This window comes from Rissa tridactyla, chromosome 2 (assembly GCF_028500815.1).
Source record: "Rissa tridactyla isolate bRisTri1 chromosome 2, bRisTri1.patW.cur.20221130, whole genome shotgun sequence".
Classification (NCBI taxonomy): Eukaryota; Metazoa; Chordata; class Aves; order Charadriiformes; family Laridae; genus Rissa; species Rissa tridactyla.
The window spans coordinates 35,449,800-35,476,958 of NC_071467.1; the positions used below are offsets into that span (position 1 = coordinate 35,449,800).

The window sequence follows — 27,159 nt, forward strand, 5'->3', positions numbered from 1 at the left end:
TTATATCTAAGTAAGGCCACCCTAGCTAATTTCAAGCACTTTGAATGTTTTAAACAATCTTTTTTAGGGTAATCTGTGCAACTAACTCTTCATAACGTTAATACTTTGAAATAATTGATTTTCAACTACTGAAGGAAGGAGAGCATGAAGTTTAAGACTGCAAGGCAACAAAGACAAATTGGTTTCATATAAAAAAACCAATTTTTAAAAAAAACAGCAGAAGTGCACTGAAGCACAACTCATGTCTTAAGAAAACCTTTGTTTGTTTCTTGTGGAAAGAGTCCTGTCATTTACCATACAGATAGCTTTTATTTTCTTGAAAGAAAAACAATATTGTTTGTAGGAGGTGGGCATTCATAGCTCTGTTGGTTACAACAATCTAGAGTCTCAGGCTGTTCAAATCAGGATATACAGCTGTTTACAACTCTATATACTTTATAGCCAAATAAGGTAAACACCCACTTGGGCTAGAGCAGAGCTGTTAGCAGTCTGACCACTTGCTTTCGTAATCGTGAATTCAGTACCCGTTATTGCTCCATTGTTGCCCAGTAGTATACTGGGTCCAGCTGGGATGGAGTTAATTTTCTTCATAGCAGCCTGTATGATGCTACAGTTTCGATTTGTGATAAAAAGACTGTTGATAACACACCACTGTTTTAGCTGATGCGGAGCAGTGCTTGTACAGAGTCAAGGCCGCCTGTTTCTCACTCTGGCCCATTGCAAGAAGGCTGGGCTGGGCAAGAGGCTGGGAGGGGACGCAGCTGGGACAGCTGACCCCAACTGGCCAAGGAGATACGCCATGTTGTATAACATCATGTTCAGCAATAAAATGTGGCATGGGGGGAGCAGTTTTTCCAAGGTAGCCATCACTTGGAGACTGGCTGAGCATCGGTCTGCTGGTAGGAGGTGGTGTGTGATTGCCTTTGCATCACTTGGTTTTATTTCCTTTTTCTTCACTTATTAAACTGTCTTTATCAACCCATGAGTTTTTCTCACTTTTGCTGTTCCAATTCTCACCCCCATCCCGGTGGGGGAAAGTGAGCAAGCAGTTGGGTGGGGGTTTAGCTGCCAGCCAGAGCCAACCCACCACAAGTAGGCAAGATCCCCTTGGACACTTTAAAACATTTCATTTCAGCAGAATATGGTATTCTGCATTAACAAGGTGTATCGTACTGAAAGCTCCCATCTTCAAGTTTGATCGTTTACATTGCTGGCAGTATTCGACTTTATTCTCACATTATAACAAAGTTGTGAGCTAGGTATCCTTTTTTTTTCTTTTCTCCTTTGTTAGCTCTGTTGAGAATGCAGCAGACTAACATACAGAGTTCTAGACTTTGATCTCATATGTATTCCTTAAGCCTAATCTGCCAAGGAAGTGTGAGAAGGCCATGGATTTTAGCGTGCCAGGTACTAGGCTCAAAAAGGAGGGTCCACGTACCTAATCTGCACAGAAATCAGATAACTTGACCTGCAGTTTCTTCTTGGTCCATATAAATATCTCCATTTCAATCCTATCACTAGTTTACACAAAACTGGAGACTAGGGCAGAAAATGCGACCCGACCTTTTATTTTTATTATATATACAACATTTCCTGAGTTATCCTGAGAAATCTGTTCCGGTACACCATAGACTCTATTGCTCTTTCTCTACACTATACAGAAATAAACACTTCAAAATTCAGTTTTAATTTTCAGTCTTGGGTTATATGCAGTGTGTTCATCAGTGGTCTGGAAGTAAACATAAAATCACCTCTGGGTAATGTTTGCTGATAGCACAAAGACCAGCAGAGTGTTAAATGGTGGTAAGTTGCAGAATACGGCGTGGTAAGCCTAGCTGATTCAACAAAAGTCCATCCTGACACAGCTAACTGCACGATTATTCATCAAGGAACAAGGGATCAAAGCCATGCTGACAGAACGGAGAATTTTAGCCTAAAAGTAAGTAACTGATGAGGGGGTCGTGTAAGATGGGCAACTGAATAAGAGTTCCCATTACAATACTTGACCATGAATGTCACGGGTAATGGTAAATATGAGTTACAAGGTATATCCTTGTCTGTGGCGTCGGTGAAGCTGATGCTGGAAGAATTCATCAAGTCCTGATGTCAGCATTTGTAAAGGGATATGGAAACACTGAGGTAAGTTCAGAAAACAGCCACAAAAAAGTATTTGCTGGAGGAAGTGGGGGGAAATGCCTTCTGGTGAGAGACTTGAAAGCTTGTTTGGTGTGATGTGTAAAGGAAAAAACTGGGAGCTGACTTGACTCTGTCAAAGTACTTATGAAGAAAAAATTGTGGGTTCCTAAGGGACTCTCTAATCTAGCTGAGAAGGACATCATAAGAACCAATAGCAAAAATCTGAAGGTATGCAAATTCAGATGACAAAGAATGAGTTCTGAGCAAAAAAAACGTTTATCCATGGAAAGAAGTTGCAAAATGTCTCTAACATTCTGTGGAGCAGGATAGGATTTCTCTGGTCAGCACAGAAGGACAGCAATATTGTAGTAGGACATGGAGGAGGACAGACTAGACCAACTCGGATTCCCTTCTGGCTTTATGAATTGATGAATCGCTGTGGTTTATAACTGTGGAACAGAAGTCTCACTATGCCGTAACTTTCGTCACTGGTCCAAGTAGCGCAGACCAGGAAAATCAATGCTCATTTTCAAAGAGGGAGAGGAGCTAAATTGAAGGAAGTGTACTGGGGTGTGGTGCCAACTTGCTTTCATAATGAGGTCTCAGATGAAATCTGAGGAACGAATTCTGCTACCTGAGGGTGCTTCTTTTTGAAACTGATGATTCGGTCAGTTCTTTTTTGAGTTCTTTTCTTGAGTTCTTCTCTTCTTCGGTTCTTTTCACTTCTCTTTGTTTTTTGGGGGGTTTTGGGTTTTTTTTTGTAATGAATTATTTGGTTTTGCACTGTGTTTTAGCCCTGTCCCCCCATCTCTTGTAGAAGCAGTTTCTAGCTATGATGAATTTCTCAAAATAGGAAAGGAAGCCTAGCATCTGGTCTCTGGTTAATAGAAACACAAAACTGCAGTTTTGCAAATGGTTTAAATCAACACAACCAGGCTCATTATTTGGCTTGTTTGCTGTTGTTTTCTGAGGGGAAGGCAGGACAGGTTGCTTTTTAAATTTTTACGTGTAACTTAGTCTCTATTCTTACCTTTCTTGTTCAATGCTGGGATTGAAGAACAGACCTCTGAGTGCCAAACGCTGTGGGTCACTCTGGAGTTTTTTAACCATCTAACAAGTTACTTTTACGCTGCTGCTACGTTTTCAGCATTGGGTAGTTTTTCCTTTTTTCAGTAAAAAAAAAATGATTAATACTTTCCTGTGGATACTGTGCCTTGCCACAGCATACGTTTCCTTCCACAATATTTTTCTGTTTGTAGAGTGAGCCTATTTCTGCCATGTTTTATGACTGTATGAAAGCTTGAAAACTACAGAAAAACAGTTAAATAAAAGCTCTCAAAAACATTTGGTGACTTAACTTGGGCTCTGAAGCTGTGGGTTCAAAGCCCTTCTTCGATCTTGAACTGAGAGACAGTAATACTCAGTTTGAATATTCCCTGTTGGATGCATCGTTCAAATGAAAACACAGCCACAGTCTGTTTTTATACCTACTGGAGGACTTCTCTCTTTCTAAAGATCTCCTTGTTCTCTACAGAAAGATATATTATTTTCTACTGCAATCTTAAATAGATGGATTTAGGGTAGGAGGTTTCCCTGCATTGTAGGGGAATTTCTTCTTAAGCCACAGAGTAGTGCAGTGGTTTTTCAGTGGCCCCAGTGCAAGCTTTTCTTTTCTTCCCCTCTTAATAACCAATTAGCAAGGCTTAGCGTATCCAGATCGATCTTGCTCAAGCTGTTATCTCTGTCTAGTTCTGTCAGTGTGGTGTACAGGGGACACCTCACTCTCCTCCGGCACGATCCTGCCCCCACATTCTGCTTTTTCATTCCATATACACTAAAGAATCCCACAAGCTGATTTTAAGACATCCCAGGACACTCTGCAGAAATGGGCAGAAGTTTTCACAACATGGACAGGTGTGTTCCGTGATTTATAACTACCATGCTGTAGCTCTACAACTCAAAGCTTCCTCATAAACTAGATAGTCACTAAAACATCTTGCATACCTTTCAGACACTTACAACGCTTCTAGGTTGGGCTAGTTTTGTGGCTTTCTTTATAGTGAAAGTACAGAGAGACGTATTTCCAGAGGTTGATTATTCCCACCTATCTATTTAGGATAGGATAAATCATGCTCCAGAGATACCTGTCTCCTTCTGCTCACAACAGACAATGGACTTTGATTATATCCTTGGAAAGTTCAGGGTTAAGTGAGAATGGATCCATCTGTGAATTACTAGCCTGCCATTTCTTCTCCAATCAACGGTTTATTGGGGATTCTATTAAAATAAAAGATGCTACTGGTTATGAAACAATTAGCTTTATAAATAGGGATAGTTCAAAGTTTTGCAAGAGCGTCACCTGTAGTGATGCACTCCAGCATTTGCAGGCATTTTGCAAAAAAAAAAAAAAATGTTTATAGGAGAAAACACCTTTGCAGATCAGCTAAATCTAGACCTGAGTAAGTGGTAAATGGTATTAGGATCTTGCAAGATCGATTTTAGGAGCGGAGTTCTTGTTCCAAGCAGTCCAGTTCCCAGTAGTTATTCCTCTCCAAAGAAAGTCAGAGTTTTGTTAGCTTGAGGCTGAGCACAGAAATCTAGCCGTACTTAGCTCTAAGAGAATATGTATTTCACTGGTAGAGGAGACAGTTATGAGAGGATGGCTTTAAACTAGAGAAAAAAAAATATGTTTGAAAGTGAAGGGACAATTTAAATTCTTTAGCCTCTGCTTGTATTAGCTACTTCTTGGCTTCTAGTGTATGAAAGCTTCTTGGCATGTGCCCTGCCTGGGGTCGAGTGGGACGTGGGAGAGATTGTGCTTGGATGTCTGGAGTACTACCACTTGGGGGGGAAAATGTGTAGCATTCCAACAGATATAATTAATGACAAGTGTTGTTGTCTTTCTCCTGTGCCATCCACCCACTGGCTGCCTGGTGCTGACCCCTTGCTGTCCTGCTGACCTCTCCAAAGTTTATTTTAAAAAGGCATCCTTGCTTTCCCAAACTTTTCAGCTAGGCTTCCCTTGGGCTTCTTGTTCAGTGCATGCCCAGGACTATGCCTGTGTCCACTGCTCAGTGATCAGACACAAGTGTTTCCATTAGAGGGATGATTAATGGAACCTTCCTTGGGAATGGGAAAGGGAGAAGTGGGTAATACAAGCCAAGAAACATGTTAAAACTGAACAAAGGAACTTTGTTTCTTTGTTTCAAAAATAACTTATTTTTCAAGTGTGCCGCAAATTGCCCTTACTCGCTTGGGTCCTGCCCACATCAGTAAAACGCGACAGTTGTTTCCGCAGTGGTGGGGTTGAAAGAATTGTGTGCTTTCACTTTGTAGTGAGTGACCACATCAAATAATTCCACCGGCTGCATTGGCTTCTGTGTTGGCAGATTTAGTAGATACAGGGCTTAATGCCGGGTAGTGCAGGTGCATGGAGGTTTCTACATCGAAATGCAAAGTAATAAAACAATGTACAGGACTGAGGAGTATACAGGAATCCAAACTGGCTATTATGAGAGTGCAGCTGTCAAGTTGCTCCTGCCTGGTAGCATTCTCCAAAGAGAAAAACTGCATGACTAAGTCCCTCATTTACATCGTGAGAATCACAGATCAGTTTCTGTCTGATCTCAAGCTTCACCTCATCTTCTGCTTACCCTTTTCTTGTTATGGGATGTTAGAGGCAAAAACCTGTTCCTTCCATTTCCATTAGACCTCGTGCTTAGCTCTTTGGATGCCCAGGGATAGCATCCACCCTATCGGCCAAGGCAACCCGCAGACTGAAACAGCGCAAGTGTAAAATGGGCACGGTGACTGATTTTTCACTGCCGAGGGGAAACTGGTGAAATACATGAGTGAGGCAAAGAGAGAGTAATAATCTCGGGAGGAGGCTTGGAGCTCTGTGCTGCCACTTCCCTGGGAAAGCAGAGGGTTTGCGTTTCTAGTACTTCCAGGTAGGACCTTCCACGATGCTTTCCAAGGAAGAACCTTTGCTGTTTTCCAGGAGAAATCAGTGCTTCTGTTGCTTGCTCTTTTCAGTCTAACAGTGTATTAAGAGCTTTGTAGAGACAACAATAGAAAATGTTATCTTCCCACAAGCTCCTCTGCCTGCCAAACCTTGCTGTCCATCAGAAACAATCGACTCTGAATACTCGGTAAGTTGTTATTTGGCATGTGCACGTCGTATTCTTCATGGAGTCATTTTTTCAAGGCTAGAGCTTGATCCTGTTGCCAAATCAGAAAAACTGGGCGGCTGAGGTGCAAGACTGAGGTGCAACGGGGAGGCGGGGGCACGGGGCTGGAGCTGCTGTTTTCCGCTCAGCAAGCCAGGTCTGAAACTCCTTTGCCACCTGTGCAGCAACAAATCAATTAATTCCATGTTTTATTCATTAAACCAAGCTCTGCACATGCTCTTGCCCTCTCCCATGGCCAAACCCTCCTCGGGCACGATGTGCTTGTGCAAGGCTGGTGCTGGCTGGGACCCCTCCGTGCCTGCGCCCAGGGGAGCCCTGCCCCTCCCCTGCATAGCAAAGGCATTCTGCTTTCGCGGCATCTGGGCCGCTGCAGCTGTTATAAGGAGGGGTTTGCTCTTTTTAGAAATTATTAGCAAAGTAAGCATGTTGTTTATTAAAATACGCAGTGTACATTGTGGACTTGTAACTACGATACAAAAAATACCGGCATGCAATTCTGACGGTTTATTGAAAAGGCCTTCCTGGCCCTACCCCGGTGAAGGCTGGGAATTACATTTGGAGTGAACATGCAACTTAAAAAATACATTTTTTTTTTTTCACTTTTGTGTTTTGCCTTTAGTATTCAAAATAATTTATATTCTAATTATAAACACTATAAATTAAAATTGCATATTGAAAATCACATCAAAATATTGGGGAAAATTGTTTAGCTGTAGCTCTTCACTTATGACCAGCTTTGATGAAGTCACTGCAATAGATAAAACACAAGAGAACTAGTGATCACGAAGAGCAGCTAAGACTTCTTTTTCTTATTTTGCCTGCAAAGCACTGTTCACGTGTAAGTAAGTGTGTTGTTAACTCAAAGTGTAACTGATGGTAACGCTGATGCCAGTAGCGCAGCTTTTAGCCAGGCACGACACTGTAAATAATAGCTAGAAAAGATCAAGTGTTAGTAATATAGCAGTATAAGAAGCATATATGGCTGTATGAGGGAACAGCCTTTGTGTAAGTACTGCAGAAGATACTTTCTTAAGAATGACAATTTATTCATTTTAACACAATCCCCCCCCCCATCTTCTTAATAATTAAATTGTTATTTCACAGTCTGTTAAGTGCAATAATGACTAGGTTCCTAACCATCCCCCACCCCCTGCCCAGGATTGTTGAGTTTTTGTCAGCTACCGTTCTTCATTTCTTTTATTTATATAGAGATTTTTTTTTTTACTGCATTTGAATGATTGATATTCATTCAATGTATTGTTAATTGTTGCACCCTTACTGGAGAAGACTAACAAGCTTTGTCAGATCATTACTGCTGCTTTTGTTTTCTTTTGTATGATTAATACCCATTGTTGATACTAAGTTACAGTTCAGTCGATTGTGGCTTAAAGACAAGAATTAAATTAATGTTAGGGAAATATAAATTATTCACCAATTTGCAGAGGCAGTTGATTTTAATGAAGTAAGTTTCTTTACTAAGTGCATGTATGAATGATCAAATACCTCTATGGCATAGCTAGAAAGAAAGAAATGCCACAGCTTTTCACAGCATTTGTGAAAGGGAAAGCGATTGTATCATATCATTAACTTCTGATCTGAGTAAAATATTTCTCAGCCTTTAGGATCTTAAATTGAGTGGAAATAGGCCAAAAAATGGATAGCTCATAGACCCCACCTTCAGGGCAACTGGGTTAGTCCAGTGCTTTAGAGTCCTTAATATTGTTTTGTGAGTTGCTCTTGTAAAGCCTCACCTAAGAAGTACGCATTGGTTTACGCTTTCAAGATGGTATCTATAGACAGAGAGTTGGCCATACTCTTTCACGTCTCTTCAAGACAGGCGTGTGGCTTTTCAGATCTAGAATAATTTGCTTCTGGCTTCCAGGCAAGGAGAAAAACTACAGTTCTGCCCTAGGATTGTGATCTACAGAAACACTGCATTTTCCTGAAAGAACTAAAAAATTTCAGCATTTGAGCTTCTCTTTTTGTGTGTAGTCCATAGGAGAAAGAGATATGCTGTTTGGCATAAGTATTTCTAAAAAATGAGGGTGAATATTCACACATAACAAATAATGAGGGCAAAATGGGTTTCATAGTGGAGCAGGTTGAAATGCAATAGGCACTGGGGTGCATTAGGAAGCCTTCTCTTTTACTGTTGGTCCCAGGCTCATTTTTGTTTAGCTGAATATGTGTTGCAGTTTAGTAAAGACACACAAGAGAGCTATTATCGTCAGTATGGGGATTAAGTTTTTAAAAAAGTATTCCTCATTTAGGGGGAAAATGGTTAGATAAACATTAAACTATTCCTCATTGATGGCTGTTCCAGGGACTTGCTTTATTTTTTGTTAGAACCATTGTAGTACTATCATTTGCAGACTGACATTGGTTTACATCGCAGTTTGGATGATCTTCTCCAGTTGTATAATCACAGGCCAGCATGCGGAGTCTGTGGGTGGTTTTAAGAGATTTTCTAGGCTTCTTTGTTTCAGGAGTTTGGTGTCCAAACATTATATGATTTGTTTATACTGATTTCATTGTGAAGGAAAGAATAAGTCTGATCTCCTCCTCTCTTTATTGTAACTTGATAGTGTGACAGTTATCTCAAGCATGGTTTCAGTTAGGTCTTATTTGTGCTTGGAGAATATTGCTGGATAATATGCATGGTTATAAGTGTCTATTTTCTCCGCTTCTGGTGGCAGACTTAAAAAGCTAGCGTTTCCTTCGTGCTATGATTGTATTGTTTATGTGACAGCTAAAAGTCTTAAATTCTTAGAGCTAACTGAGGCTGGGCATAATGTTTTACTCTCACTGCCATTTAGGTTACATTAGTATTTCTGCTTCTGTTGTGAGTGTGTTGATTTTAAGCAACTTAGTTTTACTCTATCACGGCAGAGTAGAACTGCTTGGAGCCTGATCCTGGAAACCTTCTCATAGAGTTTACATGTATGAGCAGGCTCATTGGAGTAATTTGCATGAAGAGAGCTTGAGTAATGAAGGATTATTATTATTATTATTATTATTATTTAACTTAATAAAATCTTTTATTAAGATACAGCTGTATATTAATTAACATGCCTCATATGGGAAAATATTAGACAAAATATCATCCTGAAGGCTTTTTTTCTTAGCTGTGGTTGGAGCAGTTGGTAGTGGTTTCCGTGCTTTACACAGTAACATAGACTTACTTGGGAAACGTGAACTCGGACTCTGTTCCTTCCATAGCCTTAAGGTATTCATAACGACATGTCACAGGAGACTGTCTAAATGCAAGTTCTGCTATTTATCTGCCTTCCCAGATAACCAGAGCCACTGTGTAACAACAATTTAAAATACTCAGGATTGCACAGAGAAAGCACGAGATGGACTGTTATTGCATCCCAGTTAAAGAAGCCACTGAAGAAAATTATGTAGGGAGCGTGGGGTGATCCTCAGGATAGGTCAGTAACTGCTGTGATCATTAGCCTATGGAGTCAGGCTCTTCCCTGTGCTCTTTTCCTTGACCCATGAATGTTGAGTTATTTTTTCTGCAACAGCACAATTTTCCCTGTCACTGATCCTGGAGGTTCGATTGTCACCGAGGAGGTGGGATGTGTGGTTTGTTGGCTTAAAGCTAAGAAATCTAACATCTGTATTTCTTGTACTCCGGACAAGTGTTCTCACATCCGTGCCATTGTCAAAAAAGGGAGTCTCACCTCCACCCACTTCTCGAGTGGTCATCTTCTCCATGAAAACAGTGAGCTCTGCTCAGGCCTGTCGAAGAGCCGGAAGAGCCAGCTGTCCTGAGGAGTGGATTATGCATCTGTAGATACTAGCTGACCAAGCTGCCAGGTCCTCTGCATGTGGTCCTGGCTCTGCAGCTGAACTCCAGAGAGGAACAGGAGTTCGCCTCTGGGCTTGAAGTACCTCATTGCCTGCAGGTAGCTCCTTAGTCAGCATGTAGCTTTCTTAGGTTGTTCTTCAGAGAAACCTGGCTCTCCTCTTAGCACCGAATAAAGAAACTGAGTACTTAACTTTAGACCTTTGATATTATTCCAGGGATGTGCTATTTAAAACTTTGCTCTTACAGTGCCTAATTTGTAAGCACCTGAATTATTTATTGAATCTAACCCTGACAGGTTATTTTGTAACTAGCAAGATTTTGAATAAGCTCTTTTTGACAGCTGTGGTTAATGGATTTTAATAATAGGTGCTAGGATGACATGATAAAATAGCCGTTAGCAGATCTTCCAGACTAAAAGCCAGCTGTTCAGTAAAATTGTTGAACATATATCTATATTTTTGACTGTAACTGTAAATGGAGGAAAACCAGGTCCATAGTTGCAGAGCTCAGTTAATCAGAGTCAAGGAGTGTCTAATCTGCATTGCTGAGCTGCCAGTTGGAGAAGTTCCTGAGTTTAAGAAGTCAGAGTTCTTGAGGAAATCTGGTTCCTGCTTGTTAACATGTCTCTTTAAGCACTTTTTGAGCTACATAGTTCCCAAGGTATACCCTTCTTACCAGAGAAGCATGTAGGACAGTATTCATGGTGCCCGATCCATACCAAATCATTAGTACTCTTTTTATCTTTCTACCTGCATCGCAGTAGCAGCCAGAAGTAGGGGTTAATGACTGTAGAGCAAATCCAGGTGCACACAGACAGTTCCTACTTAAATCAATATACAAATGGTAGTAGAAGCTGAATGTGAGGGTAGATTTGGCCTTTCCATTAAAAAGGGGAGCTGCAAGCAGTGGAAAATATAAAATAATGCAATAAAAAGTACATCTACCACTTCACAAAATTAATAGGAAGGTGGCTGGTATAGATTTTAGATGAAGACTAATCCTTCACCTCAAGATGCATTTGCTAAAGAAATGGTTGAATTTGTATGTAAAATAGCAGCAGTGGACTAGGCAGGGGAAAAATATGTATTACTAGAGTTTTCTGCAATGCTGTCATTTAACTTGATCACTGGAGTGATGAGTCACTGACGGCAGATTAGTTTTTTATTTCACCTTTAGGAAATACTCAAGTACCCTCATAGGATTTTGAGGTAAAAGGAGAAGCAATGAAGTCATGATACTACTCCTGTGTTTCAAAAAGACAGGTTACAAATATTTTACTTAAAAAAAAAAAAAAAGGAATATAACCCTGAAAGTGATAGAGGGGGCAGAAATACTATAGCTTTATTTTCTTGCTAGAAAACCAGAGGTTTTTCTTTCCTCCTTGCTGTATAATAAAGGCAAACTCTGGGGCACTTGAAAGGTATTCTCATACCTGAGACAAAAAGCTGAGTCCAAGTGTAAGGCTCAACCTCTCCTCTCCTGTACTCAAGGGCTAGACAAAGTACAGCTTGCATTTTATCCACCAGATTCAGCAGCATCTTCCAGGTTTTCCAGATATTGTCAGAATCCTCAGATCCAAATGGTAAGTTGGAATTTATACATCTAATCTAAAATTTTTAAAAACCTGTGGAAGAAGTCCTCTTTTAAAATATTAACCTTTTCAGTTCCTGCATTCTGTGAGAATATGTGGCACTCGCCATACACTAGCTCTCCCCAGAAAGTGGTTTTATTTTGCAGTTCCCCTCTAATTCCAAACAGTGAGAGCCAGGATTGCTGGACGCTACGGGCTAGTAAGGAATGTATAGGAGCTTAACAGCAGGAGCAACAGACCCAGGTTAAAAATTCAGTGACCAGGAACAAATGTGCCCTTTATTTCATCTCCCAGCTAAAATCCTAGATAGAGTTTATTGGCTTTAAGCTTTTCTCATTTTGTAGAAAAATTTAAGCTCAGTGTTTCTTCTTAATCACAGACACTTTAAATGGGACATATATGGCTCTATAAATAAAGCTAGCACAGAAGAATTCTTTGTTTAAAAGATCTGGAAATTGTTTGATGGTTAACTATTAAATGGTATCTAAAATACCTGGAATTTCCTCTGAAGAAGTGCATACCTCTACTGAGAATGACAAAATCAAATTTACACCACAGGTGATGGAAATGTACTACTTGATGGTCTCAAAGTCAGGAGCTAAGTATATGTCTGAAAAATACTGAGCTAAAGTGGTTCTTCAAGGTCACACAGCACATTACTGTCACAGTCACCGTCTTTTGAATGAAAAAGATTTTTTTATCCTACAAAACACATCAAGAGTTCAAGTATTTTCATTCAATTTGAAATGAACTAGAGACCTCCTGAAATTTTTGCACACAAAAGAATGAGCAACTATGAATGTGCCACAGCAAGCACAGTCAGCCCAGTGGCTATGTGTTGTGTTCGTCTGTGATATTTTGATTGGATGGTCTGTCCTGGACCTAGAAAATCTTTTCTCAAAACTGACATATTCTCATAAAAAGATTTGTTTCTTGATTTAGTGTATTTCTGAGAAAGAAATTTGACCAGCTCTTCTGACTCCTAGGTCAGTGTCCTATCCAGCTGGTCGTATGTCCCCCCCCAGTAGATACATATGAGTCCCCTCTTTGAGGAGTAGCAAGATCTGCAGCATCTTCATAATACTTCTGATGCACTTTTCTTCTCAAATTTTGAGTCTTGACATAAAAAGGCTGGAATGAAGGATATGGTGTTGTACATACCCAAGTGAAGGCAGGGAGCCAACAAAATGCTGTTGTAATTACAACTGAACATTCTTGTATCATAAAACTGCAAAGAAAAAGCTATAAATCAGAGCTGGCCTGGTGGTCCCTGGCAGCAAAGCACAGGAGATTTGAGCTCATTCACTGAGCTAGCCAAGAGTGGGATCCTTGAGGAGACAGCGGCTCATTCCAAGGGAAGGGCATTCCTCGTGTCTCCTGAGTGATGGTCATGAAGCACCGATTTTGGTGGGAGTCAGATCCAGCCTTCAGCCCTGCAGGAGTGATAGTCTGAAAAGTGCTGGCCATTGTGGAAAAGAAAGCAAGTTGAGAATCGGAGGAATTTTATCTTCAGGAGCTCTTGTGTGTGTGTTTAGGAGCCTACTGCTTTCAGTGTTAGGCCTGTGCTATTGTCCAAATGCCATACGTGATCACTTATTGCTGTACTTGAGTACGTAAGATTTAATTCAGGTATCTAGTTTCACATTTCCATGCACTCACTCGTGACACCAAACCATGCTAAAACCTTTTTACGGGCATTACAAAAATGAAATTAAGTAACACTATCCAGAATGTCTCTACTGAAGTTCCTGCCACTAATGAACGTGGAGTCAAACTTCATCTTCATTTAGAAATGGGTTTTTCTTCTATCCTGGAACATTTTTCCTTTTTTCTTTCTTGTGTCACATGAGGATGTAACTCTTTAAAAGTCATTGATCTGCCTGGATAATTTACCAGTTTTGAAAAAAAAGAAGTAAGTAGCAAGAGGGTAGGAAGGTATTTAAGCTGTTGGTGTTGGGCAGTTTTCTAGAAACTTTCTTTAACACAAGCTGGGGGTTGAGGGGTGGGGTGGGGGAGTTGTTTCCTGTCTCTCTGAAAGAGCCCACATTTACAAACCGTTTGGGAGGGGCTAAATTAGATGATCTACTGTTGTTAAAATAAAAATTAAAAAAATCCTGCGAGTGTACAAGTGATTACAGCAAAACAACCCCCAAATTGACAGCTGCACAAACAGCACTTGCCCAGCAGTGGTAGTCAGCTACTAGGAATGCCCAGTTTCCCATCAGATTGGTAAGAATTTATAATTAATAGCACATTTGAGGACTCTTCTGTAATGAAACCACAACTTAGTCTGCTAACCTGATTATGGAGGAGGTAAAGGAGAGAGGGCAGAAATTCAGAGTCTCGCTTTGCCGAGTACATTATCTCCCTGTTGATAGCAGTACAAGACCAAGACAGACAGCATTTTCCAGAATCAGCCCCTAGACTGGTTTAAGAGCTGAAATCCTGAAAGGTGAAGGGCTCTTTCCCGAACAGATGTGACCCCCTTCAACTCTGATAAACTTCCCGAAAAGATGAGGGAAATCTGTACCGCACAGGATGTGCTCAGCACATTGAGGGATTGAGTTAGTAATGTCCCTGATAATTGTGGATACCTCATTGTAGGAGTCAGTTTTTATTTAAATTTTTTTAATAGGAGTATACACATCTGTCTTTATACCCAGCAGCTTTTCTGGCCCACAAGAAGTCCTCTGTGAGTTTCCCCAACTGAGCTCAGTGGGATCTCTGTCAGCTGCAAGATTTATGTAATCTTTTTCAGTCCTGAGAACTGTTCCTTAAGCTTTTCACATCTGGATTTAATTGGAAAGACATTAAAAGACATTAAGTGTGCTGGAAAAGCATATTTTAGAGAAGATCTTTATAGACACTTCCATTAAAGGAGCTGATGGTTGTAGGTTAAAATGGGATGAGGACAAGCCATCAACAGTTAGCAAGGACAAAATTACATTACAAACTACTTCAGATGAGAAGTTCGGCCTGTAGCTCTTGGGCCTGACTCTGATCTCACTTAAATCAACTTCAATTAGGAGAAAAATACCAGTTAATGCAGTGTAAAAATACTCTGAGATCAGAATCAAAAACTTTTGCCTTTTGGAAACACTCAAATTTCTAATTACATGCCATATATGCTAAATATAATGCTTTTAGCTGTCAATCTAGATTTGGCACTTTGTTGGATGTACATGCACACTTGTAAAATGACACTTGGAGAATGAAGAGGGGGCTTGGTCGTTAGGGCTCTGAGGATGGAAGTAACCTTCTCCGAATGCTGCTATGTTGGCCGCAGGGGTAGAATTACACAGAAGCAGAGATACGATACAATTTAGTACATGGGCTTCATTACGGATGTTGTAATGAAAGAATCTACAGCCCTAAACTCCCCCATTGTTCCAGCTATAAAGTACTGCTTGAAGAAGCCAATGGGCAGTCCGTGGCATTAAGTGTAATCTATTGCTTTTGTCTTCAAACCAAAGTTTCTAGTCATGTTTAGACTGACATGCACTTAAAATCTAAGGTAATGGTCTTGGTATGAGAGAACAAACATTCTTTCATTTTAAAATTGCTAAAATCGAGGAATCTGATATTTAGGAAATTACTCCCATGTCTAAAGTAAAGTGTATGGTCTTTAGAAATAGAAACATGTCAAGCTTTAAAGGAAAAAAATGCATTTTGGTAAAACATTGGAGGAAAAAAAAGTACTCTCTAGAATATTTCAGCAAAACAGTTGTTAGAGGCTCTCACTTGCCCTCTTCTCTTAAAAGGGAGTCTTTTTCTCTGCTATGTCATGGAAAGTGTTTTAACATTAATGGGATAATTATAGCTTGCTGGTGATGGTGACAGGAATGAGGCATTTGAATTCAAATTGTGTCTGCAGTGAAGACTGTTCTTTTATTTTCTATCATTAAATACCCTTTTTTCAGAATCTCCCTCTGTCTGTCTTGAGCTATGATAAAATGCATGTAAACTAGTAAAACTGATTCTTGCTTTTATTGCCTGACCTTGGGCCAACCCTTTAGCTGTTCGCGCACTCTCTCTTCGCTTCAGTTTCCTTCTCTTTAAAAACAGGAATATTAAAACTACCTCTGGTCCTTAGTGCCATTTTACTTCATGACAAAAAGGGTATTTGCAAGTAGACGTGAAAAGTATTTAAGCGCTAGTGAGTGTGGTTTACAAGTTTAGTTTACTTTACATGGAAGAGTAACTGTGTTGAAATAAACATTGAGTAATACTTGATAGTTTGAACTTTGTTCAATTTTGGTGTGGAACTTTGAGAATTCATAAAAATATTTTAATACTCGTTTTTTTGACAACTCTGCATAAGCAGTTGCCTAAAAAACCTACTTAAATAACAGAATAAATGGTTATATTTTGTTTAGATACAGCTCAGTTTAGATGTTGCAACATTGTTGATTTTGTTAAAACAGTTCTGACTGCACCTACACTACTCATAATAGGGCCCATTCCCTGGTCGGGAATGACATGGGCTTTGCCTCGTTTATGTACTGCTAGCTATGTAGTGAAGGCTGTGGTAGTGATGTTAAAAACAGGATGGAACTGTGGAGGTCAGGAAGATGAAGAGTATTGTCTATTGCAGCATATTTTAGAAGTCACCATGAACTCTTACACAGCTGAGAACCTCAATCCACGTATTTAAAATCAAGAGGTCAAAATCCCCTGCAACACAGATAGGGTTAATGACAGTGGACTTGCAAATCTATGGCAGTGATGTGGAGAAATGCCTATAAATAAATAATTAAATAAACCAAATTGTTCTGAGAACACAGCTGACAAGGATATTTTCCAGCCATCAGTGATGAAAGAGACAGTGATTCATGGCCTTTCTTCCCTGCTGGTGCGGGATTTTGCCTGAGGATATACATTCTGCTGTTTTCAGTTTTAGGTTTAAGGCCATGTTTCTTAAAATCGCCTGTAATTTTTGTCTGCAGCTTCTCAACCATGCTTGAGTGTTGTCTCAATTGCATGATCTACCTACCCATACAATAACTGTCATCTAAATGCTCTCCTTTAAAAGCCTCTAATTATTGAAAGCACCTATATTACTCAGATGTCTACCTCCTTCGGAAAGTTAGTGTTAAGTAGCTTTTGTCTGAGCATACAAAATGAGAAGCCAGACTAATTTGAAGATTAATTGCTGCCTGGTGAAATTCTGTTGTATACATTTAGTGTAAACTCTTGGAAATTTAATTCTAAAATATTTTTCTCCATGTTGATAAGTAAGCTGTGATGATGCATGATTCTCTTCCTGTCTCTGCTCCTTCAATTGTAACAATTGAAGAAAAAATAAGAAGTTTTGAATTTAGAAATAAATTTACTTTAAAAGAACTTCCAAGTTTTTAGACCAGAACTAGTAAAGACTGAAGAGTATACACTGAAAACATTCTGAAATTATCTGACAAAAGAGGCTTGATTAGGACTTATTTTAACTGCTGATGCTGGGCCCAAACTTTCGCACTTCACTTCACCATTAGAGGACACAGACACACCTCCGTAGACACTGGCATTGAACCTGAAAGCTCTTTCAAGATGTTCATGAAGTGCCAACTTACTGATTTCCAGCATAGATTGACACAGAGGCAAAAGTTAGCATTTTGGTAGCTCTTGAAAATGTTGCTCCTGCAGTTGAGAATATGTGAAGAGGGAGGAGTCTGAGAAGATACAGATTTAAGAACATTTATTCTTTGAGTCCGGTCCAGATCTTTCAGCAATCCTTTCTTCTTTTATTCCGACCCACAAGTAAGAACATAGCCTAAACTTGGCAACCAGACTAGCCTCTCCACACTGGATTAATCTCTAACATTAGCATTAAATTCATTAAGTTTGAAGTTCAGTATTATTTATCAAATACTCTTCATATGAAAGCACACCTTTTAATTGTTTTAAAAATTAGGTGCTTTTCAGTATGGTTTTCTCTCTTTGTGGATAGAAACTCTTGAATTGCCATTAAAGCAAGAGAACTGTCTCAACCCAGATGATCATGCAGCTTTTTCTTGGGCTTTGAGATAATGTTTTGCCATGCATTATGTCTGGAATTATTGCATAGTCCCAGGAACGGCGGTCAGATTTCTACTGTGCTGACTCACATGCTAAAATAAGCCATGCATAATTGACTCTCTCTCTACTGTTAACTCAAGCAGTCTACTTAAGCAGATTGTTGAAGATGAAAACCTGTGGAAATAAAATTCCATGTTTAATAGCGTCTTTCACTCCATTCACTTCTTGGAATATTGGAAGACATGGAGGAAAGAGTATTTGTCTCTGATAAAACTAGATGGAAGAAGGTGACATGCACGCTGTTGTTGATAGAATCTCTGCTTAATACGTTGGAAAAATTGTTCAAGAACAGTTAATCCTTACTTTAGGATTACCCCGAGAAAGCTGGCAAGGTCAGGCTGTACGTGGATTGTGTGTCATTTAAATGCTGGCTGCATGAGTTGCCTGGAGGTAGCATTAACTACTGCGTGGGACTTGCTCTAAGCTACATCCATGAATCATCGTTCTTTGTTTGAAGATACTGGACTCCTGTCCTCCAAGCTCCTTCTCTTGACAGGTGCGATCAGTAGCCTTAATTGTAGTGCCTATCAGGTGACTATGCCTTTGTGCAGAGATTAATCAGTTTGGAAAATGCTATTTCCATGTAAACTACATGAGTTAATCAGATTATAACCCTGTGTTTTTCATGCATATCATAAACTGTGTGAGGAAAGGACTTAAAGTCATTTAATTAAGGTTTACATTGTGCAGTGTGAAAAGCCTTTCTGAATTTAATTTTTAAACAGATGTTAACAATGGTTCACATGAAATCTAATCAACTGGGGAGAACGGCACATTGTGAGGAAAGTGGCGAAAACTAGCAGAAGTTACTGCTTGTGATACAGTAAATTCATTTACAACAGAAGCTGTGGGGAAAAGGGATTTGTTTGCAATACCCATCACCTAGTTTTGGTTCAGCTTGCATGTAGCCAACCTGGTAAATCCAAGAGAATTAAATGGATATGTTAAGAAGTCACATTTTAGCTACTTTGTGTGTATGTATGTAAGTCTACACAAGCAAATATATCTTCCGTTTGTGTGTTTCTGTATGCATGCAATTTTGGGTGTGGACACATTGAAGGCAGGTGGTAGCTTGGTCAAAAATTTCTTCATCAAGAGAAGGCAAAAACAATCACCAAGAACAATCATTTTGAATACATAAAAATTTAAATAGTTGCTCAGCTTTGGGACACTAAGTCCTCAGACTCACCTCTACAGCTGTGATATTGTTGGGGTTTTTTCAATAGCCTTTAAATGCGAAATTTAAATCCACATATTAAAAAGTCATGAAGTGCATCTCATTACTGATGCAGACAGCTTTGCTGCAATGTTATTGCACAGATGATGTTGCCTTTTGAGGCCTCAATTGTCAGGGAGAGGGAAAGAACCTCCCTGATTTGGGGGGCATTTTTTCCCTTGGCTTAGAAAACAAATGAACATTGATTGTTTGTAAATACACTGGCTACCAGTTTTGTTTGTGCATTAACTCTGCCGTTGTCTGGGCTTCTGGCTTGCCAGTGAAACTGCGGACTAGAGTTAGAGCTGTCTAACATTTTAACCTGACATGCAAGCATTTTCTCAAGCCTAAACTTGGGCACAGCCCGAGCCTTGTTCATGTATATGGCATGTGACTACAGGCAGTACGACCACAATGAGTCATTTGACTCTGCAAACTCAACCTTGAAGTAAGACCCAGCTACTAAAGACAGTAAAATCTTGTCCTTCGTGACCTACTCTGGACCCTGACTTAATTCACTTTTGCAGCGTAACTATTTCTGCCCATAATTTTATGTCTTCAGAAAACACTGAATAAGGCCAAGCTGAGTATGTTTTTCTATGTACTTAGAAAACTGATGTTAGGGGACATATCACCAGTAAACTAACAGTATCAAGCAGTGTGTTTATTAGGATTGTCTTAGACCTCCTTGGTAAAGTCAACTGGAAGGGCCACAGAGAACAACAAACTTTTACAGTTTTCAGCTTCATGGAATAATCTGTAATGTAATATAGATTTAAGAGGAAAAACACAAACCACATGCTGTGCTAAAACAAACATGTGAAAAATTTATCATGAGGATGTGGTCTTAAATGCACATGGGCTAGTACAGTGCCTGTCGGCTGTTCTTGCTAAAAGAATGATCTAATGTTACTAGCTTGTCATTATAAGACGGTTAATCCCTAGAGTGAGAAACAGGAAGAATATTCGCAAGTTTCAATTCTATTTACTAATTGCCAGTTGACTTGAGGAAAGCTAAAAAATGACTGGAAACATCCATCCCCATCCTGATACACACACATACTAATAATGGAAATGGCAGCCAAGACAAACAGCTAGCAGTGCGGTGCATCCTGTTGGCATCGTATTTTTGGCACTGTTGTAGCTACACAGAAAACAAGTGATACAAGAAATGTGTAAGGACATCTGTTCTGTAACCTATGGGGCTTCACTCACAAAACAGTTGTAAAATCTTCTGGGGGAGAGAAAAAAATTCTCTATATCTGTGCAGATGCTCTATTGTAAGAAAAATATCAATGGAAGGAAGTGTTGAGCCTTTAAAAGAGGAAATTGTTCACCAGATTCACTGTCAAATGTTCCATTCTTTCCTTTCCTTTTCATTTAACCTAAGTTATCCGCCATTCACAAGTTATATTTAAGCCAAGTGGTGTAAATCTGTTGGGACTAATAGAATTGAATCTTGGATTAAATTAGCCTGGTGTCTGCTTGTAACTCTTCTTCGCTGCAGACTACTTGGGCTCTGTGTCACTCTGCTGACTATTCAGGTCACAGCCTCTCAGCTACCAGCTTCCTTCCTGAATCCAGCGTCTTCATGTCTGTCTAAGGGTATGATGGGGAGAGGAGAAACATTAAGGACATCTATTAAGGTCCAAAGTATTGTTTACTTACCAGCTTCTCTCAGCTTTGCTGATCCTTGCAAATGTAACCAGCCTGTGGGAGAATGAAAAGGGGGAGGGGAGGTTAAGACACTGCAAGGCTCTCTCTACCATTCCTCTACTGCCCTTCAGTCACATCCCATGAATCGACATTTTAAAAAGGAAAGAAACTTTCCCAAAATTCAAATGTTGTTGCAAAAGTTGGGATATAAGTAGTTAGGCTTCCCCCATTGGTATCTTATGGAGAGAGAGACATGGTTCTGCGAAAAAGAAATCAGATCTCATACAAAACTGGAACACGTTAGGGAACTGGAAGATAAAGAGGGACTGTGAGGTGTAGGAGGTTGGGAGGACTTCGGGAAGGAAAGTTTAGCTCTGGGAGCTGGGAGAAGCTGGGGCTCCTGGGTAGGAGAGCATTTAGGAGCAGGAAAAAGTAGGGGTCTGGGTTGGTGGAGATTTGTGAAGAAGTAGAGGTGATCGTCGCCTCTGCTGTAAGAGAAGACAGAGCTCTGGGATGGATAGTAGGTAGGGGAAGAACAGCTGCACTGGAGTGGCTTGGGAAAGATGTGGGATTGAGGCAGAAGATGGGGGAGCATGGACTTGGTAGTGAGAAGCATGAGCTTTTGAAGAGATCGTCGGCTTCCAAGAGCAGCAAAGGTGAGAAGCCTAGCAATGAGGGATGGTGTAAAGCTCTGGCTCTTCAATGGTGCTCACGCAAACACCCTGACACCTCTGCTTGGAAGATCAAGGATACAGATACAGGGCTGCTTTCCTGCCGCTTTCCCCCTCTGATATTTGGTTTCAGAAATACACTAGATCTGAGATCTTATCTTTTATATCACATTTCAGTTTAGGAAGGGCATGATTTGAAGAAGGGTGAGATGAAGAAATGAGACTGCACCACATCACAAGCATTAGGATTCGGATGTTGTGTTGGTATTAAACATGCTTAACATTAAACACTTTGAATCATACCTTCAATTTATTTTCCCCTAATTGTTCCATATTTACTTCCTTGACACCCATATAGTAATGACCCATGCTTACAGGCAAATAATTCATTATTTTATAGTGTAGTACTTCTTCCCTTGCTGTTAGAAGAGATGCCCTTGTGATCTGTTTCTATTGAGATAGCAGCCAATATTCCTCCAGGAAGTTCCAAAGCAGTTTCTCTGGAAAGCAACCCTGAAAGCTGCTGTGTAATTTATGTGGTATGCCTTGCAATAGCCAGTTCTATGAGTAAAACAGTAGTAAGTAACAGATGTACTCATATTCAGAGCAATTCTTGAAAGGAATTAGGAAGTTTGCGTTGGCCTAATTAATCTCTTGATGATATGGAGATTTCAGTGACCACTGAGCAAGATCAGACTGTTCTGCATATCATAAGATCAACCTGTGATCTAATCTTGAATGAAACATTGCTTGGCTCTACTCCTTACCACCTATGATCAGAGCCTTTTCATCCAAGTCACTGTACAAACAAATAACCTGAACAAACAGTTCTTCCACAACAAGTTTACAATTCACACATCAGACCCGGAAGCTAAGAATGGATATAACAAAGTAAACAATGTGGGTTCAAAAACAGATGACGTAGCAATTAAACAGTGTAGGAGGAGCAGATGTCTCAGCTTCCTCCTCTCCTAGCAGTGCTACCTGGTAATGGTTTTTAGATGACCGTACATAAGAAGAAGGGAGATCCTGATTGTTTTGCTAATGTGCCTCAGGAAAAATGGATATGAGAAGACAGGAGATTCTTGTGTGCCAAACCCTACCCATCGAATTGTTTGGTTCTCATAGTTGTTAACCCATGACGAGCTAAAGTACAATAGAGGAGCAGTCCTGTGCAAGGCAGCACAGCAGCCCAAATCACTCCCCTTCCTCACCTGATGAGTAGTGCTTGCATTGTGATGAAAAGGACGCCAGGGAGAGGAGGAAAAGAGAGAATCTGACATGAAGAAATGTGTTGGATTACTGGGACAAACAGAGGATTTGAGAGGAGAGTAGATGAAAACCCTTGTTGCCGCCAGAGGAACTATTCGGGTGGAACGAACAGTGATTTTGCTGTGCAGTCAAGATTGAGGATGCAAAGGCAGATAGCGAGTAGAGCTTATAGGATTTGAAAATGCACGTCTGAAACTGCAAGGAACACTATGAAGTGGTAAAGAAAGAGCTGTCTTATAAAAAATGCAAATATATCAAAATGTCAGGAAAACCAGAAGAAATGAGGAAAGGGAGAATCCATTCACTGGGGAACCCAATGGGTGATAAAAGTGAAAGATCCTGTAATGGGAGAAGTTGTTACTGAGGTGAAGCTGAGGCTCAGCCCTTCGCCATAGCATGGAAAACGGATAAAAAGAAAGATGTGGGCAGCAGAGATTTTAAGCAGAAGAAATTATGTCAGTGGATGGGAAGAAGGAGCAAGTAGAGAGCAGGTTAGCTGTCAGCTAACAGGGGGCCCAGAACACGTGGTAAAGGTAGAGTGGATGGGTAAGTAACAGTGATAATCTGAGGTTTACCAAGACACTTTAGAAAATGTTTAGGTTTTTATTTATTTGCTAGGGGAAAAAAAAAAACCACCATAAAACTTCACTGACTAGAAAGATTCCACCTTCATGCATTATGGGTGGGAGTACCTTGTACAGCCATCTGAAGCTTTATCAGCTAGTCATTACTATAGACAAATCTGAGATACATGGTCTTTCACTTTAGGGCAGCCTGGCAATTTTTGTGCTGTTATTCATCTCACCAAAATACACATTGTCTAATAATATTTAAGTTGTATAAACATACCTTTCAAGGGAAGGAGCTGTTGAGAGAATCCAGGCAAAGAATTAGTATGAGAGCAAATCTAGTACTTCATTACAATGGCAGCTCCTGTTCCGGGCAGAATCCCTGCTCTCCGAGAGGAACGAGAAGTGAAGATAGACACATGGATTCTTTCTGTGCCAACAATCAACAAGAGAGCAACTTCCAATTTTCTAAACAGCAGTTGTTGCCTGACAGTGCAGAACAGTGCTGTAGGGCCTGCAGTCAGTTCCAGTGTTTGAGGTGTTACCTTAGGTGACAGTCCCTGTGAAGAGTTACCTTTTTCTCCCCTGTGATTAGTTCTGAATGCATCTTAGATGGGAGTGATTAATGAGAAAAACCCGTTTTTCAGTTCTGCTTTACATTTCACCTTCAAGACTGAACTGACCTCAACAGTTTTATTGTGCTGGGTGTGTTTTCAAAGTCAGCCACGTGGTGTCTGAGAGTTTCATAATCAACCTTTGCTAAATTAATTACAAAAAATCATTTGTCTTTTGCCAAAGCAGTTAGGGGGGAGAGAAGAACAATTTTGAGTCCTAAAGTGGGACTCACGAAGATGAGAGACGAGCTGGTCAGTAAAGAATGCACTTGCACAGAAAAATGTCTGCTGAAAATTGATCGTTCTTCTGTTGCTGATGCTTCATAATCGTCCCATACTGGCTCACCCTGTTTAGCACACTTCGTTACCTGTGCATAAGACATCAGTCTGCTGCGTGGTTCGAGATCCAGCCCCGGAGTGTCAGTAGTGTCCTGCTGACCCCCTTCTCATTGTTCACACCTTCTGCCATCATCTACAAGACAAGAGTTTATCCATAGGAGCTCCAGAAAGCGTGGGATCTAAGAAAGCACGTGGGGAAGCTGGAGGGACTTTACAGGCCAGAGAGGCAAGAATCCTAAAAGTATATCATGTTCTTCATGTAGGTGATGAAGCTTGCATTAACACAAATGGAAGTCACTCATATACCCAGGAAGAAGAAGATACTCTCAAACCCGCGCACAAGCAGAGCTGTTTACCAGCTGTCACGTACCCACTCTGTTAGCTCTGTAGCCTAAATGGCTTCAATATACGGGAAATTATTTAAATCTAGAATATCAAAATACACTCCTTCCTTCATTTGGTGTTAATACAGTTGTGTCAGAGGGTTTTTTTGACAACTCATTTTTTCTTTAGGCAGCGTTAAGTGCCTTGAAACAGTTTTCAGAACAAGGACTGGATCCAGTGGAAGGGGCTATGAAAGTTGAAAACGGATCGCATGAAAAGTAAGTACCGTTTAAATCCTCCGCATTTTAATGCCTGTGTGGCGTGGTAGATAAGAAATGTTAATTAAAGAGCTTAGTTGCCCTTTTAAACCTGTGCAAAACTATTTCCTCTGGAATTTATGTACAGTTTGTGACAACTTGAGAGGATAAACAAGATACCAGGTTTAGCATTACTAATAATGTTTACTAATGAGCTATGAGACAGTCAGTCCTCCTATGGGAAGCCTAAAGAAAAGGATTTTCTTTCCATTGTATGGATTCTGGGTAAGTAGCATAATGTGATTTTTGTCAAACGTGTTGTCGCACATGATATTGCCTGTAAATAAGGATAGCTATCTGCCAATAAGTCCTTATGTCTGCAAGATGAATTTTACCCTAGGGAATTTAAAAGTTAAAATTTCTTTCAGGTCTTAAAAAACTCTTATGTGGACTATGACCTTTAAGTAGTAGACAATAGAACCAGGTTTCACACTGGATTTTCAATTATTTAAGAAAGTGGGATTGTCTGTCCAGTATAGCTTTTTTTTTCCAGCTGCTAGTCTGTTTACGAAAGAAGGTAGTCTTGTGTTACTAAATAAATTAGGAAGTAATAGAATAAAAGAAAGAAGACTAAAAGTGGCATTTGGAATTTTCAATAGATATATTGTGGCTATTTATAAGCTAATTTAATCAGAAACATTTTTCCATATGATCTCATCAGCATAGTATTTGAACATAAATATTGTTGTTTCACTTTAAAATGTTACCTTCCACGGTGACCTTTGAATCTCATGTGCCATCTGCTAATAAACATGTCTTAAAGATGTGCAACCCTGGACCTTACCACTCTTGTTAATGTATTAATCTTTCAGACAAGTCAAGCATCTGGGAGAGAAAGCAGACAATAAACAGACTAACTCAGGCACCATTGCTCAGGACTGCAAGGATTCAAAGGCTGTCGTCTAGGAGCTTCCCAGCACCCACGGCTGCCACTGCATCCTTATAAACCTGTCAACACGCAATAGGGTGTATGTGTACAAGGAAATGAATGACTAATACCATTATTTGAGTCTTATGTGAAGACAACACTATTCTAACACAGGAGATAGTATACACGGTACTGTTTACTCAACTGTGGAAAAAAACAAAATTGAACATTTCCCTTAGAACTCAAGATCAGAGCATAACTCAATTGCCCAGAGGCAGAAGAAGTCTGATCATGTTACTGGAGGTTAAAATAACAACTAATTAACAAAAAGTGTTAGGGAAAAAAAAAAAAGGGAAACTTTAAAATTGATTAATATGGAGGAAAACAAGTCAGCATTGGTTCAGTTATACAATTTTTTCGTAGTGTAGTTTTAAGTTCAGCTTACTGTTTTTTAAATAATGCTTGAATATTTTAAAATTAACCAATGACAGTGCGGTGAGAATTGTAGTTGTTGTCTTCATATATAGTCATACAGCTTATCTTTTTATGCAGACATTATGCATTCTTCATTCTATATGAATATGTATGACTTTAAGATGCACTACTCAGAGTTGTATGCAAACAGAAGTTTAAATCATGACAAGTATTTGCTTAACATGAACAGATGTTAGTTATGATCAGTCTCGATATACTCCAGGAAAAAAGCAGATATGGTATTGATTATCCTTGCCATAATCAATTAAAGAGGCGTCTTGCCTCCAAGCAACATTTTCCCCTTCAATTCTGCTCTCTGTTGTGTGAAGCACATCTACACCCCATTCTGTGTGTTGTATCAACCCACCGTTTGCATCAACTGAGTGTTTTTAATCTCTGCATTCGGACCAAGAGCAAAAGGTAGGACTGCAACGTTATCAAGCCAAGGATGGAAGACTGTTGATGTAAAGATCATTCTTTTGTGAAAGGAGCGGCAGCAGGGATGTGGCTGCTCTGTACCAGCCTATTTCTTTTAAGTGTGTGGCCAAATGCAGTAAAACCACATCAGTTCATGTGTACAATGACAGTGTCGTCTCTTTCTTTATTATTCACAGGTAGACAGCTAAGAGAATGAAGTGAAAAAAACCCAATTACAAACTAACAAATGACTGGCTACCATGCCAAAGCCAGGGTCCAACCTACCTTCCCCCATGCCACCACCTTCTACAACCTTACTGCATTAGACCAGTCATCCTGGAATTTAAGTCATTTATTTATCCACAATACAGATATTTTATTTTATGTAAACCTAATGCAACAAACGCATAAAGCTTCTACCAACTGCATAACAGTCACGACAACGTTGCACAAGATGTTAGAAGCATGTAAACCGGGGATCACAACCCAAGTGACTCACGCGGGAAAGCAGGCAAACAGCAACGTAAGGAAATGGTGCAAGGTAGGGTGGCATTGATTCACCTCTGCGACAGGCTTTCAGGGTAGCATGCATCATGCTCTGACAGAATCAGCGGCC

At 40.0% G+C, this 27,159-nt stretch overlaps 1 protein-coding gene across 6 annotated transcripts in view; it reads left to right on the forward strand.

The window, feature by feature from the left end:
* Nucleotides 1–26,707, forward strand: part of STAU2 (staufen double-stranded RNA binding protein 2) — a 170,466-nt gene extending 143,759 nt beyond the window's left edge. For 5 of the 6 annotated variants that reach the window (XM_054190269.1, XM_054190272.1, XM_054190276.1 and 2 more), the window contains 2 exons: nucleotides 24,657–24,745; nucleotides 25,597–26,707. In XM_054190269.1, coding sequence (XP_054046244.1) covers nucleotides 24,657–24,745; nucleotides 25,597–25,690 — 183 coding nt within the window. In that variant the 3' untranslated portion in view covers nucleotides 25,691–26,707. Of the gene's footprint in view, nucleotides 1–6,231; nucleotides 6,307–24,656; nucleotides 24,746–25,596 lie in introns of those variants that run through there. The other variant, XM_054190273.1, reaches the window with a different exon arrangement.
* Nucleotides 26,708–27,159: the final 452 nt, after the last annotated feature.